We start from the raw sequence: 16,613 nt of genomic DNA on the forward strand, positions 1-16,613 counted from the left end.
AAAGAAATCTAATTTAAATTCATAAATATTTACTGTTTATCATGATTTATGCTTGAAGCATCTAGATCCTTCATAGAATTACCTTTTACAGGTTTTGAAAATTTAGAAAAGTATGAAAATAATGGTTGAAATACATAAAAATACATTTTTCATTTATGTTTTATTACATTTCATATTATCAACACAGAAAACAGACATAAATGTACCTGTTTGTAACTTGGGAAATGTTTTATTTTAACAAATTAACACATTGTATTGTTATTCACCATAATGAAAATTGTGTGTGTTTTATCTACACATTGCACTTCTTTGATATATTGAGATAAACTGACAACACTTATCTTGAACTCTTACCTCACATCATTTGCATTTTAAGATTTTTTTAACCTTTTCTGTCAAGTTGCTTGAAAAGCACTAAAAAGGAAACTAGAAACTCTTAGTGGAACTTTATTTGGAAGGAGACAAAGAGAAACATGCAAAAAAGCTGCCAGCTCACCATCTTTTATTATAATCAATTATTAAATTAGTTTGGTTCTAGTTACAAGAATTACAATGACTTAAACTAAATCCAATAAAGTGGCAGATCCACATGTGAGTTGATGTATAAACTATTTGAAGAATCATAAAAATACTAAATAAAGTTATATAAAAACCCATATTTTTAAGTAAAAAATCAATACTCCAGCAACATCAAGAGCCAGTATTCCTACTATTATAGTGTGTTCTCTCATGTTGTCAGATCCAATGCCCAAAATGAAGACAATTGTCCTCAAACAAGTCCAGAAAACCTGGTATTCAAACTCAATACAAGTAACTGTTATTTCTCTGGGTCAAATAGCATAGTTAGGAAATTGACTTAAAATGTACAGTGTTAAGCAGGACTTATAAAGTAAATTATGTTTGAGCACGTTCCATACCATTTTTTAATTGATAACGTGTTGATTATGGTAAGTAATTTCATGAATATCGTTAGGATCTTAATTACTGAAACATTTATTGCTTAGATGAAGCATTTGATTCTTTTGATGTGAAATCTTATCAGGATACTTTTGTTGGTGTTAAGGCAGATGAATATTTGAATATATTGTAATAAAAAATTGAATAAGATTTTTGATATCAGTCTCCAGGTCAGTTCTTTATTCTAACAGAAAATTTCCTTAAGTTGGTGACTTCTGTGATTCACTCACAACCATATACCTGCATTTAAAATAAATCTATTTGTAACTGGATATAAAGTTGAACCCCACACATCTAACCTAAATGTCCTCCAACTACACAGTCAGCCTGAGCAGAATTAATGATGAAGGAAGTAGTTTCAAGATGTAACCCAGAACATCATTCCTATAAATTGCATTTAATTCAATTTAGATTCACACTTTACCTTCACAACTGCATCAGCTTCTGCTTCCTCCTCTTCTGCTTCTTCTCCAAATGACAGTAGGCTGAAATTCCTGTTTCACATCAAGTTATCAAATCTATCTCAAAGTTATGCCACAAAGCAAAAACAAAGAAAACTTAACTGCATGTTTTCCATAAAAAAATACACTAGGTATTAAAAAATTAAATCTAAAAACAGCACAACATTATTCTGTAATTTATTTAATGCAATAATGATACTAAAAAAATTAATTTTTAAATATACATACAATAAAGCAAATGATCAAAATTCATAGCTGGAAACATTTTGATATACTTGCTATTATGATGGTTATACAAGACAAATGCAATAGAGCAATCATGTCCATGAAAATTTACAATTACAAGATGTAAAAACCCAAGTTGTTGTTTTTTTTTTACATTACAAAAAAATTTAAATTATTTTCTAATTTGTGAAGGGTAGAAATAATTTAAGTTTTAGCATTTGTGTAATATGTGGTTAAAAAGTTCTATTCAAATTCAATAGATAAATAAAACTTACTTTGTTGCTTTAGAATGAGTTTTCTTTTCTGTCTTTGGTTCTTCTTGAAAAGTTTTGTTCTCTTTGTTTTTGTTTCTTGGCAAAATATCAGGAAAAGGATTTAACAGAACCTATCATGAAAGGATAATTTTAAACAATAAAATGCAAAGTACTTGTAAATTATTATGTAGGAAGAAAAATGGCATTAAATTTGATATTTATAAATAAAAATCATGTGATAAAAACTAAAAGTCTATCAATTATTTTAAAACTGGATTGATAAACCACTTTTATTTCATCAGTCATAAAAATATATTCACATATCAGACTAAGGGAGATGTAATAAAATTGTGACTAAAGACACTTTAGAACTGGTAAAGTTAATACTAAACACTCAGTAACAGAGTTGTTCATAACTGACAAAATTTCACAAGTATACAAATTGTACAGTGGGAGGAAGTGGCCAAATCTATATATAAACCTTCTAGGATAAAACTGAAATTATTTCTAACCTTTAAGATTTTCATTTGATTCATTGAATCTTATATTTTATTAGAGAAACAGATGGTTACAGATTTCAGTAACAAAATCAGACATGTAGCTGCTACATGACACAAGCCTAAAAAATAATTTATTAATAACTGACACCCTGAATGATAGGATTTTGGTGTTAAGTATGTAAGTCTTTATCTTAAATTACTGACAAATACAACTTCTGAACTATGTTTACCCTATACTTGGAAATCCATGTAAGAGACCTATTATACTCTGTATTATTCATGGTGTTCAATTTATTATACTTTTGATATTATAGTATTGTAAATAAACTGACATGTCAAAATTATAAAGCGGATATAACGAATGTTTTTATATGAAATTATAGTATATTTTATATACCATTTGATGTCAGTAGTATTACAAAGGTTATATATAAATAAACCTCATTAAGCTATGAAATATACTGCTGTAACTTGTGGTTTTACCAGTTCACATGCAATGTCTGACCTTCAGTCAAACACCAAAAAATGTTGAATTGTATATTTTTTGTGCATGCAATGCAGAGGGCAGGGGTCTGAAAAAGTATGTTTGTACATTTGTGAATATGATGACAATTATGGAAGAGCAACATTTGTTTCAAATCTGTTTTACTATGATCATTGGTGTCTTAACTTTGTATTAAAAAAAAAAAAAAAAAACACCACAAAAAATGCTATATAAGATTGTAATTCTAACTCTCCAAGAAATTATTATATCCACAAAACCAAATTACTTGTGTAATTTTATGGCACATTGGGAAATATATATTAACTATTTTGGGCAAGAGAAAGAGTTTGTCACTTACCTTTGATTGAATAATTTTATGAGGATATAATGGTCTCTCATCTTGATCAACTAAAGATTCTTCTAGTTTCAACATGTTATACAATGTATCCCCTGTTACCTGTCAAAATAACTAATATGATGTCTAGATGATATATAGTCATATGAAAAAGTTAGGACACCCTGTGAAAGCCTGTGTATTTTAATCTCAATTTCAACAATACTGAGAGATTATAGGAATATAACTAAACAATTAAAACTGAAGGAAAGACTTTTCAAGATCTTCTGTAAAATGTAATTCTACAAAAATGCATATTCTAACTAAGAAAATGTTATGACACACTCACATTTATACCCACTCAAAAGGGCTCAACTCACACACAGGTGTATCACACCAGGTGCATGTGATTAGAAGATCATTACTCAGCATTGTGAATGAGGCTTGCTCTATTTAAACCTCAGACATTTAGTTTGGTGTGCTCCTGACTGAAGTGAGAGTGAGCACCATGGTGATAGCAAAAGAGCTGTCTGAGGCCTTTAGAAAGAAAATTGTAGCAGCTTATGAGTCTGGTAAGGGATTTAAAAAATCCCAAAAGATTTAGAATCAGCCATTCCACTGTCTGGAAAATAGTCAACAAGTGGAGGGCTTTCAAAACAACTGCCAACATGCCTAGGTCTGGTCGTCCAAGCAAGTTCACCCCGAGAGCAGACCACAAGATGCTAAACGAGGTCTCCAAACACCCTAACATGTCATCATGGGACCTACAGCAGGCTCTGGCTACTGTTGATGTGAAAGTGCATGCCTCTACAATCAGAAAGAGACTGTAAGGAGGAAACCTTTGCTCTCTAAGAGAAACATCAAGGCCAGACCGAAGTTTGCCAGATAGAATGTAGACAAAGACCAGGACTTCTGGAATAATGTTCTTTGGACAGATGAGTCCAAAATTGAATTACTTGGACACCAGAACAGAGGACATGTTTGGCATAAACCAAATACAGCATTCCAGGAAAAGAACCTCATACCAACTGTGAAGCATGGAGGCAGAAGTGTCATGGTTTGGGGCTGCTTTGCTACAGCAAGACCTGGACAGCTCACAATCATAGAATTCACCATAAATTCTACTGTGTATCAGAGGGTGCTTGAGGATCATGTGAGACCATCTGTATGAAAATTAAAGCTGAAGCAGAACTGGACTCTGCAACATGACAATGACCCAAAATATACCAGTAAATCCACCAAGGACTGACTGAAAACTGAAATGGAGAGTCCTAGAGTCAAAGCCCAGATCTTAATCCCAATGAGATGCTGTGGGGTGACTTGAAACGGGCTGTACATCCAAGAAACCCCTCAAACATCTCACAGCTGAAAGAATTCTGCATTGAGGAGTGGGGCAAACTTTCTTCAGACCAATGTCAGAAACTGGTAGATGGCTACAAGAAGTGTCTCACTGCAGTTATTTCAGCCAAAGGGGGTAACACTAGCTATTAGGAGGTAGGGTGTCCTAACTTTTTCTTCAGTTAGAATATGCATTTTTGTAGAATTACATTTGCAGAAGATCTTGAAAAGTCTTTTCTTCAGTTTTAATTGTTTAGTTATATTCCTATAATCTCTCAGTATTGTTGAAATTGAGATTAAATATCTATATATCCAAAAATGTTACAAAAATACACAGGCTTTCATAGGGTGTTTTTTCACATGACTGTAGATACAGTAAAAGCAATAAACATTAAAATGATGTTAATGCCACATATGGAAAAAGGTTAATTAAATTTATCTATTTTCTACTTTTCAATTATAATAACTTTTCTACAAAGATTTATAAAATGGAATTTGCATGAATTTATTATTTCATACTAGGAAGGTTAATATATATACTTTACTTATGTTAATACCTTTATCTTTATAAATTAATCTAAATTAAGTAAATTTATTGTTCAATACAATTAATGGTAATTTGGTTATTTATCAAAATATTTTAAAATCAAAGTTTAACTTCCAAGAAATATAGATATAAAAACTAACTTTACAAAACATAATACTGAACAGAATGAAATGTGATTTTTATGTACAATTTATTGATAAAACTGACCTTAACACATCATGAAACTAACAAAATGTTTGGAGACATGAACTTAACCAAGTTTTTCAGTTTGTCAAAATTCTTATGTGGTAACAATTCTGACTATCAAACCCTCTCATGAAGTAGAGATCTTTATTCTAAATTATCATCCCAAGTCTCACAGTCCCAATTCTTGAAATGCATATCCTACTGACATCATAAAAAAGAGAATTATACATATATATCATATTAAAACAATTTTGAACATGCATACAAGTAAACTGCATGACAACCATGGCTGATGGAGCCTTTTTCATTAGAAATTACACTGCAAGGTTACTCTCAAGATATAACCATCAAATACAATGAACAGTAGTGACATGATGAGACTTAAATATAATGTACTCACCTTTATAGGTGTAAACAAACATAATTCATGTATGAACAACCATAAACAGAGTCTAAAACTCTTTTCAGAATAATATCTGTCAACCTATTGCCAACAAAAACTTCAGTTTTTAAAAATAGAAGAGAAAGAATGCCTCTAATTAATAGCACTTTTAAATGAAAGGAAACAAAAGTTAGATGATGAACACACCTTTCCAAATACTGTATGCTTGTTTTGTAGTTCAGGACATGCACCCAAAGTAAAGAAAAATTGACTTCCATTATCATCTTTCCCACCATTAGCCATTGCAACAAGGCCTCGTCGAACAAAACGTAACCTAGAGTGGAACTCATCCTGATAGAAAAAGAATAGATACCATTCATTAAGTTCATTCAATAAACAAAATTTCTTAAAAATACATAAATAAAACTAAAAAAATAATAATTATTGTACAATTAAATAAATAACATAACATCTATTAATAACTAAAATCTAAAATTCATGAACTTTTTCACTAAAAGGTTCTTTGAGTTATATGTAAAAATGTGCTGCCAGAAGATGAGGGGCTAGTTTGAGTTCCACCAGTGTAAAGGGACAATTATAGTCATAGAGACAATCAGCTCGAAAGGAAAGAGGTGATCGCTCTGCCTGAGTCTGATGGCAGAAAAGGTAGTACAAGGTATGCTGGCTGTGAACTTAATCCAAGATTCCTTCTGACTTTGACATCTCAACCATCGAGGATGTGTGTGGGCCTGCTGGAAAGCGATGTGGCGTGAGAATGTAGGATATCTACGAAAAGTATCCCAGACCCCTTTTTAAGCCTTCCAGGCCTTATGGCAGGCAGGATTCCACGACAGACGAAGATATAGTGGAAACATGTCGAGGTTTTAGGAATACATTGAGCAATTGCTTGTATAATACAGTCAGTTACTTCTGCCACACATTTGTCTATTGATGGCTTATAGACAATGGCAGGATCAAGTAATGCGAGAGCAGTGAAAGAGGACCAGTTTGCATGATCCAGCTTCCACCGATGCATGCGGGTTGGGTGGCATCGATCATGTCCAGTCTCTCTCAAAATTATAGGAAAATGATCACTGCCTCGTGGATTATTATCAACCCTCCATGAAAAATGGGAGAATAATGAAGGGGAGCAATAGCAGTGAAGGACTGACTATGTGCATCAAAATAAGTAGAACCAGTATTGAAAAGAGAAAGCTTCTGATCAGAGAGCAGACACTCCACAGAGCAACCCCTCCTATCAATATCAGCACTTCCCTAGAGGGGATGATGTCCATTTTAGTCCCCCAGGGTTAAAAAGGGAAATGGCTACTGTTCAATGAGAGCATCAAGGTGTGATTGATCATATGTCTCTCCAGGGGACAGGTAGAGAGAAGAAACAGTGATGGTACAACCCAAGGAAACACGGATGGCTACGGCCTCCAAGGGTGTGTAGAGTGGCAAAGACAGGGTGGGCACATGCTGATCAACCAACAGTGCCACCTCTCCATGCACTCACCCATCACACAGCCTGTCTTTTCTGTACAAAGGTAACTGTATTGGCAAGTTTCAGAAATGTTTCCTGTAACGAAAGACATACAGGATAGTAGAAAGCAATCAGTGCTTTGATGTCATCCAGATTAGAATGTAAACCTCGATAGTTCCATTGTATCAAGGTGGCCATTTTTAATGATGCATAGGCAAAGTGGCTGGAGAACTCTTCTGTTTATGAACATGTCATTTTTCCTTACTGTCCTTATTCGAGGGAGATCTATCAACCTCCATGGTTCCTACCATGGGTTGACTGTTGGAAGGGGATTCCAGTGACTGAGGACATGAACAAATGATCATTTTTTATCTTGGGGTGGGAGAAGATGATGTATTCGAGGAAATGCCTGTACCTAAAACCAAAGAAAGTAGATTATGGGATTTGTTGGAATGTATGTAATAGACAGAGATGGGTGTTGAAGTTAATTCATCAACATTTTTAATTATGGAAGTCAAAATACTTATTTGCTTTAAAAATGATTCTTTTGGAGGCACAGAGAGATCTGTCTGCATTCCCACTGTAGTTGTGGAATGAAGTGCAGCATCATACATCCGAGATGAAGTGGTGGACAGCAACAATCGAGCCTCAGGATAAGTAATCTTATGAAATGTTTTCAAACACTGTTCCTCTTTTTCTTCCAACCATTTGGGCAAGAACGAAAGAAGAACGGGTGAAAGCCATTGCAATTGACAAAATGAGGGTCTGTTTCACACTCATAGGCATCATTGTCCTTGCCTCCACAATGAGTACGTGTCAAGGAACCATGACATGATGTCTTTGAGCGATCGAACCACTAACACTGGAAACATTGAAGGGAATTTGGAATGTATGGCCATACCCTGCAATTAGAATAACCTGCCTTGATGGTAGCAGGAAAATGTGGTGATGTAAATGTCAGAACGAGGATATTGGTTGGTGTTGTAATTCCATCTTTGCGAGTGGAAATGCACCTCACTGTAGAAACTCCTTGGGTGGAGAAACCAGCAAAAATCTCTGACTCAGGGATGTTCTTCAAATCCCTCTTAACAATAACTCCTCGTGATGAACTCAAAGTAGCATGAGGTGTAACCTTAATATGTATATCCCCAATCACCTTTGAATGCAAGAGCAGTTCACTGTGTTGAGATGTAGATGTTTCTACCAATCTGTCACCAGATAAAAGCTTCTTTACTGACTCTGGAGAGCCAGCAAGTCCCTCTAGTCTCTTCTGTATGAAAAAGGGAGACATTTGCCCTAAAGGTTTGTCTGAAAGAGAATGTAGGATAAGAAAATGAGGTAGAACAGGTGTTACAGATGTTGAAGATTGCTGCTCAGAATCCTCAAGACATGGTTGTTTACCTATGGACTGTTTTTAACTATTTTATTTAAGTTTTCATTTGGAGGATCCATAATAAAAAAAATGGAAATATCAGTGGCCACTAACCTCACCCACCATGGAGCCCTATGAGGGGACCCACTACAATGTCAAACAAGGATTTTGCAGCAATGCCAGGATTTCGTGAGCACTATACCCAAACACCAGCATCGGATATAATGTCCACAACACCTGTTGAAAACATCCAACACTGGTACTTGGTTGACCCTAGCTCAAGAGGACTAGCCAACTGACCCAAGGGAGGCCACCCCAAAGCTGCCCGTCTCCAGGAATTCAAGGCCAAAGTGGTGTGTTAGGGTCAGACCCCTCAAGCACCAGGATCCTCTCCTCCCCTTCATGTGTTGCCACATAAGGGTGGATGTTTAGATCCCAGAGGAGGTAAACTGAAAGAACAGAACCTTCCCTGGGAGGTCCCCTCACCACATACAAGAATCCACACCAAAGTGAAACATTTTGAACACTTTTTTACTTTATATAAAATGCAAGATATTAATGTTTAAGTAACTAATATTTACATTATTAATGTTGTATATTATTAATATATAATATTATTAATATTAAAGTATATTAATACTGTTCCATATTTTCAACAAGAAATGTAAATCAGTTATGAAACATAAAAAACATTGAGAAGTGATACTAAAGTAACTTATCCCTCACTTTGAATGGATGTCCATAAATAGATTCGCCACCAGTACCTGTCCCTGTTGGATCTCCACCCTGCACTATGAAACCTTTAACAAGTCTGTGAAATATTGTTCCATCATAGTAGCCTTCTAGACATAGCTGTATAAAATTACGACAAGCTTTAGGGGCTTCCTTGGACCAGAGTTCAATGTCAAGTTCACCAACAGTCGTTTGGAGCAGAACCTACATATAAAGATGAAAAGCAATTATATAATTTTCAGTATTTTTAATTACACATCTTTCTTTTAAAATTAAGGATCATATTAATTGTCTTCTAATCATTGAAAATCTTTCTAGTAACTTTCATTCAGTGAAAATAACTTTTTAAGAAGATTCATAATTCCAAGAATGGGTTATGTTTGATATTTGTTGGCTTGACAATAAACCTTTATAAGACTCAAAGATATAATATATACAACACATGCACAGCTTGCTTGCTTGAAAATAAGTTAAGTAATAGGTTTGGGGAAAATTTTGCTATAATTGAGATAAATAGCAGATCTGAAGCAGTAAACAAGGAAGAAAAGAGAATAATGGGAAAATTGCTTTGGAAGAAGATGAGTAGGTGATGTCAGGGTTTACAAGTACAGTGGAATTTGCTATTCTATTAGTCACAGGACTTACTAATCAAATACAGTCAATAAATTGATTATTCTTGTATGATAAGGTCAACATAATCTGTCAGGAATGCTGCAAACAGTATCATCATACTTCCTATCCACCATATTATGATCACTCTTGTGAACAGTCCTTGAGTTGTGTATATCAATCACTGTTAACAGTTCAACCATTTCCAGAAATACTTCTCCATACACACGAGGAGAACGTGAATGTAGCAAACCTCAACAGTACACAAAATCAAGCATGCCTGATAAATTTAGATATTTAATGCAAATTAATTTGCTTTTAGAAAGTAGTAACATAGTGTATGAAATTATACTATAGAAAGTAGTAACATAGTGTATGAAATTATACTATACAAATTTTTGAAAACATTTGTGATTTTTAGTAAACACATAGTATCAAATGCCTATGGGGTGAGTAATTTACAGTCTGCAATTATATATCTGAAATTTCAAGATTAATATACTTAAAAGTTTTAAAGGCAAGTTGAAATATTTCTAAAAGTGAAAGAGGTGTATAAACTATACATATATATAGAAAGATAATCTTTCAATGTGCAATTTGCAGTCAATTTCATCAAAAGACTAAAAGAAATAATGAAGCAATAAGGAAAACTATATTAAGTACTCTTCATGTTGCAAAGGACATATATAATTGCCTAATTACCATGTTTAATGTGAGCTAAATTATGATTCACTCAACTTCTAAATATTTCATAACTACAAAGTGATACTGAATATTTCTTCTGTGATTTATCCAAATCCATTTTTCTTTCAAATTTTATAAATTTAAAATATTTAGTGAAGTTCTATACATGACCCTAGGACTAACATTCCTATTTCTAACTTGTTTTTATATTTTTAAAGCTACAGTTTCTTTAATGTAATAGACAACTTCAAGTATAGAACTTTAATATTAAGTTACTTGTTTAATCCTAAGCTGTTGTACATGAAAATGTATCATATACATATGGTAGTACAAATATATTACAAGCTGAAAATAAAAAATTAGTTCATAGCATTCTGTATTAAAAAAAAGATACTATCACATTTCTACAGAGAAATGGTAGATATCATTAAATAAATGTCATTGTTAAAAATAATTATTGTTAAAGAAAAGAGTGCAATGTTGTTAAAGTTAACATTTTCTTAAATATAAAATGTATGTCCAATAATACTTACCTCACCTCACACTTAAAGCTATTAATTGACTGCCAAGGTTTCTTTCTTTGTCCATCTAAGCAACAGTCTGAATTTTTCACACTTGTTCCAGTATTTTATACCATGCTCATCTGTTTTTGACAATATTATTTCATGCTACTCTTCATCTATGTCAATGTGCTTTTTACAGGGTGTTCAGAAAGTCACTTATATATTTATTAACAGACATGTTTCAATATAGAACACAGGAGGTAAATATGAATGAAAATTATAAACAATGTTGAAAATGACCCCTGTTGGCATCAATACAGGCTTGGATCCTTCTTATTTTGTTTCTAAACACTGCTATCAGTTGCTGGCTTGAAATCAACTGAATGAATGCTGTTATCCCTTCTTTCAAAACTGCACAGTGACTTTCTGAACACCCTGTATTTTGGTACTATATATACACACCTCATTCTGACAATGTTATCACTTCTTCAAAACTGACTCAATCTCAATCTCTAACACTGGTTCTCAGTGGAGAGGAAGGGTGGGAATGTGTCAGTGGAGGTAAGTAGTACAGAAAATACATTTTCAATTTAAGAAAATGTTAACTTTCAAAACAAACATACTCACTTCCTCTCACACTTATAAAACCACACACTTATAAGGTGAGAGTTATAGCCACACAGAAAGTGTATGTATATAACATGGGTGTAACATGGGAAAAAATGATACAAGTGTGGGGGGAACTGCACTACATCCAGAACAGGTATGGTCTTTACCAAGAACTTAATTCCTATAATGTGTGTGAAATTTTACTTGATTTATCAGCACTGTAAGCCAAGGTACTAACCTGATAGCCAAGATTCCACTGCTCTGTGTTCGAACTAAAGCTATATAAAAATATATTTATGAATGAATTCCCACTGGTAGTCGTACCATTACCCATTTAAAGCCACCAGAATCACAACTAGAAAGTAAACAACACTGAAATGAACAAACCTTCTCAACTTGAAGTAGTCTGAAAGGCAACACCCAAGGCTCAGAAAAGTGGGATCATGTATACCATACTTAACTTGAGAAAACACAACTTATCCAGTCTGGAATTATGAACACTCATCCTCACTCCCCAACCATATGGGTAAGGAAAATTTCAGTTGCTCCCAAAATTATGGGGAGGAAGTGGAACAACCGTGCTCAACAAAGGACCCACAATAGGACCACTCTGTGTTCAAAATTACAAGGAGACAGTGGACAGTCTTCCATGAACAATGTACTTAACCAATAAAGATCAAAATGAAGGGCCATGCTCAACCCAACTGGATAGCCAAGCATTAATTTTGAACCAGTATTACGAGTAGGCCCTTTCATAGGCTAGGGCCACTCCTATTGACATTGTGTGAAAATAACATGCAGAGATCCGAGTAGGAGGGTCTCCAACTTCATCCTCCTCTTTAAGAGTAGAGGAGTTCACTCTGTCAACCACAACAGTGACTGGAAACTTGGTGTGGTAAGGACTCTCTAGATCCACTGGTAGAATCTGGGAGGGGGGTAATGTATTTTGCAGAATATTGAGGAACAGTGCTCTTGCAACAGGTGAACCAAATTCTTTAAATTTTTACAAGCAAAGCAAGCCCAATTTATTCAATCTAAAGACTGGTACGAATGGACAGGATCCCCTTATGCTTTGCATATAATAGTCTATGAGTGCCAGTCCAGCATAATGCAGTAATACCATTCAGCTGGCCTCTGAAGTTGTCTAATTGAATATCTCATTTTTACAGAGCCTCTTGCAAACTGAATAAAGTATATTGGACTAGTGGTTGCTAATGCAGAACTGATTTGATAACAGCACACCTACCTGGGCAACATTTGCCATAGAGTGAAATCCTATGAAAAGAAGGTATGGAACAGAGACCCTGAAAGATGCCAATGAAAATGGGTGGTTGGTTTGGTGTTTTATGACATAAAGCAACTAGGCTATCTGTGCCAAACATCCAGTAAAAAGTTTAAATAAAAGTAAAATAATAAAATTCATTAAAGGAAATTAAGGGAAAACAAAACAAAGTTTAAACAAAAACATAAATAGCATCAACACCAATTTTTACATCTAGTCTACAACGTTAAGACAAAAACTACAGTAATACAAGTTGTAAAGGACTTTCTGTAGCATAATTGTAATTATTATAACTTTCCAGGAATACTAACAGGTAAATTCAAAAACCACTATTAGTCACATGAAGTTGACCTTTACAGTCCTGGTTTCGAGTTATTTGATGTTACAGCCATTTTCTAATTTCAAATCAAACTAGATGTACTTTGATTCTTAGAAGGGAATTACATTAAAAAAGGTCTAATGTATGAGTTTAAAAACTTAAATAGCATTACAAAGATTAATGGTCTTTAAAAAACTAAAAACATTTCCAAGGTGAACAGTGTCACTATCACCAATAACACTGTCTAACATTATGGATAAACCTTTGGACAGAATATGTTTAAAATGGTGCTGTCATTGAGAGTCATAACAGTAGCAAGAAAGTAAAATGTGGCTTATTGTGACCTGAGTGTTACACAGACAATACATTGGTGCATCAGTCCCAGATAAAAGAAAAACAATGAGTTAAAAACTGTGACCAATGCATGGTCTAGTCAGAACAACTTCCTCTTTCCGATCCTTACAGAAGCAACATGGCCAAAGTCCAATACAGGGTTTCATTTCAAAAAGCTTGTTTCATGTTGCTCACTACAAGTCACTATTGGCATTGAGACGAGCCTTGAATACAGGACCATAGTCTATGTATGGAACAGGCACAATGGTGATATTGCCAAAGCAAACAGATTTAGCTGCAGTGTTGATGAGCTCGTTCCCACGAATACCAACGTGGCCCAGTATCCACAAAAACTGGATAGAAGTAGATGTTAAAGAGAAATTGGCTAGTCGGTTTTGAATATTGGTGAGAACCACATGTGAACTAATGTGAAGCAATTCCAGGGCCAGTAAAAAATTAAGCAAATCAGTATAAATAGTGCAATTTGAGTACTGCTTAGCTTCTATGTGATCCAGTGCAAGAGGAATGGCATACAGTTTGGCAGTAAACACAAAAGCTGTAGAGGGGATTCTGCACACAACCACCAAAAGAAGCAATGGCAGATTATCTGTTCTGAAAAAGTATGGCCCACCAAGGAAGGAAAACACAATCCCAGGTTTGAATAGAAACAAAGTTTCAAAGCATATAGTAAAGACAGTTGCAAATGCCAGAGGTGCAAAGAAGGTTCATGAGACTCTACATATAAGCTCTGAACTGGAGAAGTGCAGAAAGCCCCAGTGCAGAGCCAAAGTCCTTGATAATGAATGAAATCCAGCATCTTTAAGGCTAAGGTTCTGGCAGAGCCATAGACCAGTGATCCATGGTTGAGTTTTGATCAAATAAAAGCACAATATAGCTTTGGCATAGAACATCAATCTGCTCCCCCAAGTGGTGGAAGAGAGGACATAGATGATGTTTCATTGCTTGAGGTGTGGTTACAAGGTCAGCTTACAGTCAAAGATAAGCCCCAAGAACTTTGTCTGAGGGACCACAGGCAGCACAACTTCAACGATATGGAGTTCAGTATCAGGATGAATAACTCACTGGCGTCAAAAGTGCATGCAAACAGTTTTAGAGTGAGAGAAGTTAAAGCCATTTGCCATGGTCCACTTCGGTAAACGATTGAGGGCAGTCTGTAACTGTCACTCAATATACCTCATGTTCGATGACTGACATGAGATGTGAAGGTTGTCAAACTAGAGCCTGTTTGCAACAGTAAGAGGGAGTTAGTTGTTCAGTAATGACATTAATATTTATACTGAAAAGTGTGGCACTCAAAACACAGCCCTGAGGGACTCCAAGTTCCTGTAGAAAAGAACGGGAAAGTGTCGAACCCACACAAACCTGGAATCACCAGTCTTTTAAAAGATTTTTAATACAATTTATATATATATATATGGAGGTCTCGCAAAATGCCATACTTCCATGTTGTATCATACACTTTCTAAATGTCAAAGAATATTGATGCAAGGTGTTATTACTTGAGACAGACTTCTCTGACTGACATTTCAAGTCAAATCAGGCAGTCCATGCTGGAAAGCGAGGTGTGAGGGTGTGGGATACCTACAAAAGTATCACAGGCCCATTTTTGAGCCTTCCATGCCATGTGGCAAGCAGGATTCCACCATGGACAAGGATATCCTGGAAAATGTGTCTAGGTTTCAGGAATAAATTGAGCAGCTACCTGTATAATACTGTCAGTTATAGCTGCCACACAGCCATCTATTGATGGCATACAGTTGATGGCAGGATCAAGTTCTGTGAGAGCAGTGAAAGAGAGTCAATTTGCTTGATCCAGTTTCCATCAGGGCATGCAGGTCAGGTGGCATTTGGCCACAGCTAGTCTCTCTCAAAATTACAGGAAAATAATCACTGCCTCATTGATTATCATCAATCCTCCATGATAAGTGGGAGAACAGTGAAGGGGAGCAAATTTAGACATTGACAGCAGTAAAGGACTGACTAGATGCATGAAAATAAGTACAAGAACCACTACTGAATAGAGAAAAGTTGTGATCAGAGAGCATACACTCTATGGAGCGACCCCTCTCATCATACACTCCCCAGGACTATGGGAGACTACCAATGAGAGCTCATCAATATCAGCACATAGGAACACAGATGGCCCTTTGGGAACATGCTGGGATGTCCATTAAATTCCAGACATCAAAGACATACAGGATGGTAGAAAGCAATCAGTGCTTTGATGTCATCCTGATTAGAAGTAAACCTCAACAGTTCCATCGTATCAAGTTGGCCATTTTTATTTATGTGTAGGTGAACTGGGTGGAGAACCCTTCTGTTTTTGACCACGTCTTTTCTCTTTACTGTCTTTATTTGAGGAAGGTCGATTGACCTCCAAGAATCCTGCCCTGGGTCAACTGGGCAGGTCTTTGCTGTTGGAAGAGGATTCCAGCAACTGAGAATGTCAACAAATGATCATTTTCCATCTTGAAATGGGAGAATAAGATGTATCCAAGGAAATACCCTTACCCAGAACCGAAGGAAGTGGATGTTGGGATTTGTTAGAATGTATGTAATAAACAGAGATGGGTGTTGAAGTTGATTCATGAACTTTTTTAATCATGGAGGTCAAAAGACTTTTCATTTGTTTTGAGAATGATTCTTTTGGAGGCACAGAGAGATCTGTCTGCACTCCCACTATAGTAGTAGAATGAATTGCAGCAGCATACATTCAAGATGAAGTGGAGTACAGCACCTTTTGAGCCTAAAGGTAAGTGATGATGTGAATCATTTTCAAACACTGCACCTCTTTTCCTTCCAACCATTTAGGGCAAGAAGAAAAGTAGGATAGGTGATAGCCATGCAATGAGGGTACTTTTCACACTTATAGGCATTGTGGTCCCTGCCACTGCAATAAGCACACGTCAAGGAACCACAACATAACATCTTCAAGTGACCAAACTGCTGACACTGGAAACATCTGAGAGGGTTTGGAATGTATGGCCATACCCTGCAA

General features: G+C 35.3%; 1 protein-coding gene across 1 annotated transcript in view; it reads right to left on the reverse strand.

Annotated features, from left to right (window-relative positions):
- LOC143223286 (spliceosome-associated protein CWC27 homolog) overlaps positions 1-16,613 on the reverse strand; it is a 52,080-nt gene that overhangs the window by 16,537 nt on the left and 18,930 nt on the right. The window contains exons 2-6 of the mRNA XM_076451077.1: positions 9,250-9,459; positions 5,876-6,019; positions 3,240-3,338; positions 1,919-2,028; positions 1,382-1,451 (exon numbers count right to left, since the gene is read on the reverse strand). Coding sequence (XP_076307192.1) covers positions 1,382-1,451; positions 1,919-2,028; positions 3,240-3,338; positions 5,876-6,019; positions 9,250-9,459 — 633 coding nt within the window. The remainder of the gene's footprint in view (positions 1-1,381; positions 1,452-1,918; positions 2,029-3,239; positions 3,339-5,875; positions 6,020-9,249; positions 9,460-16,613) is intronic.

The sequence above is a fragment of the Tachypleus tridentatus genome, chromosome 8, assembly GCF_004210375.1.
Source record: "Tachypleus tridentatus isolate NWPU-2018 chromosome 8, ASM421037v1, whole genome shotgun sequence".
In the NCBI taxonomy this organism is placed as follows: domain Eukaryota; kingdom Metazoa; phylum Arthropoda; class Merostomata; order Xiphosura; family Limulidae; genus Tachypleus; species Tachypleus tridentatus.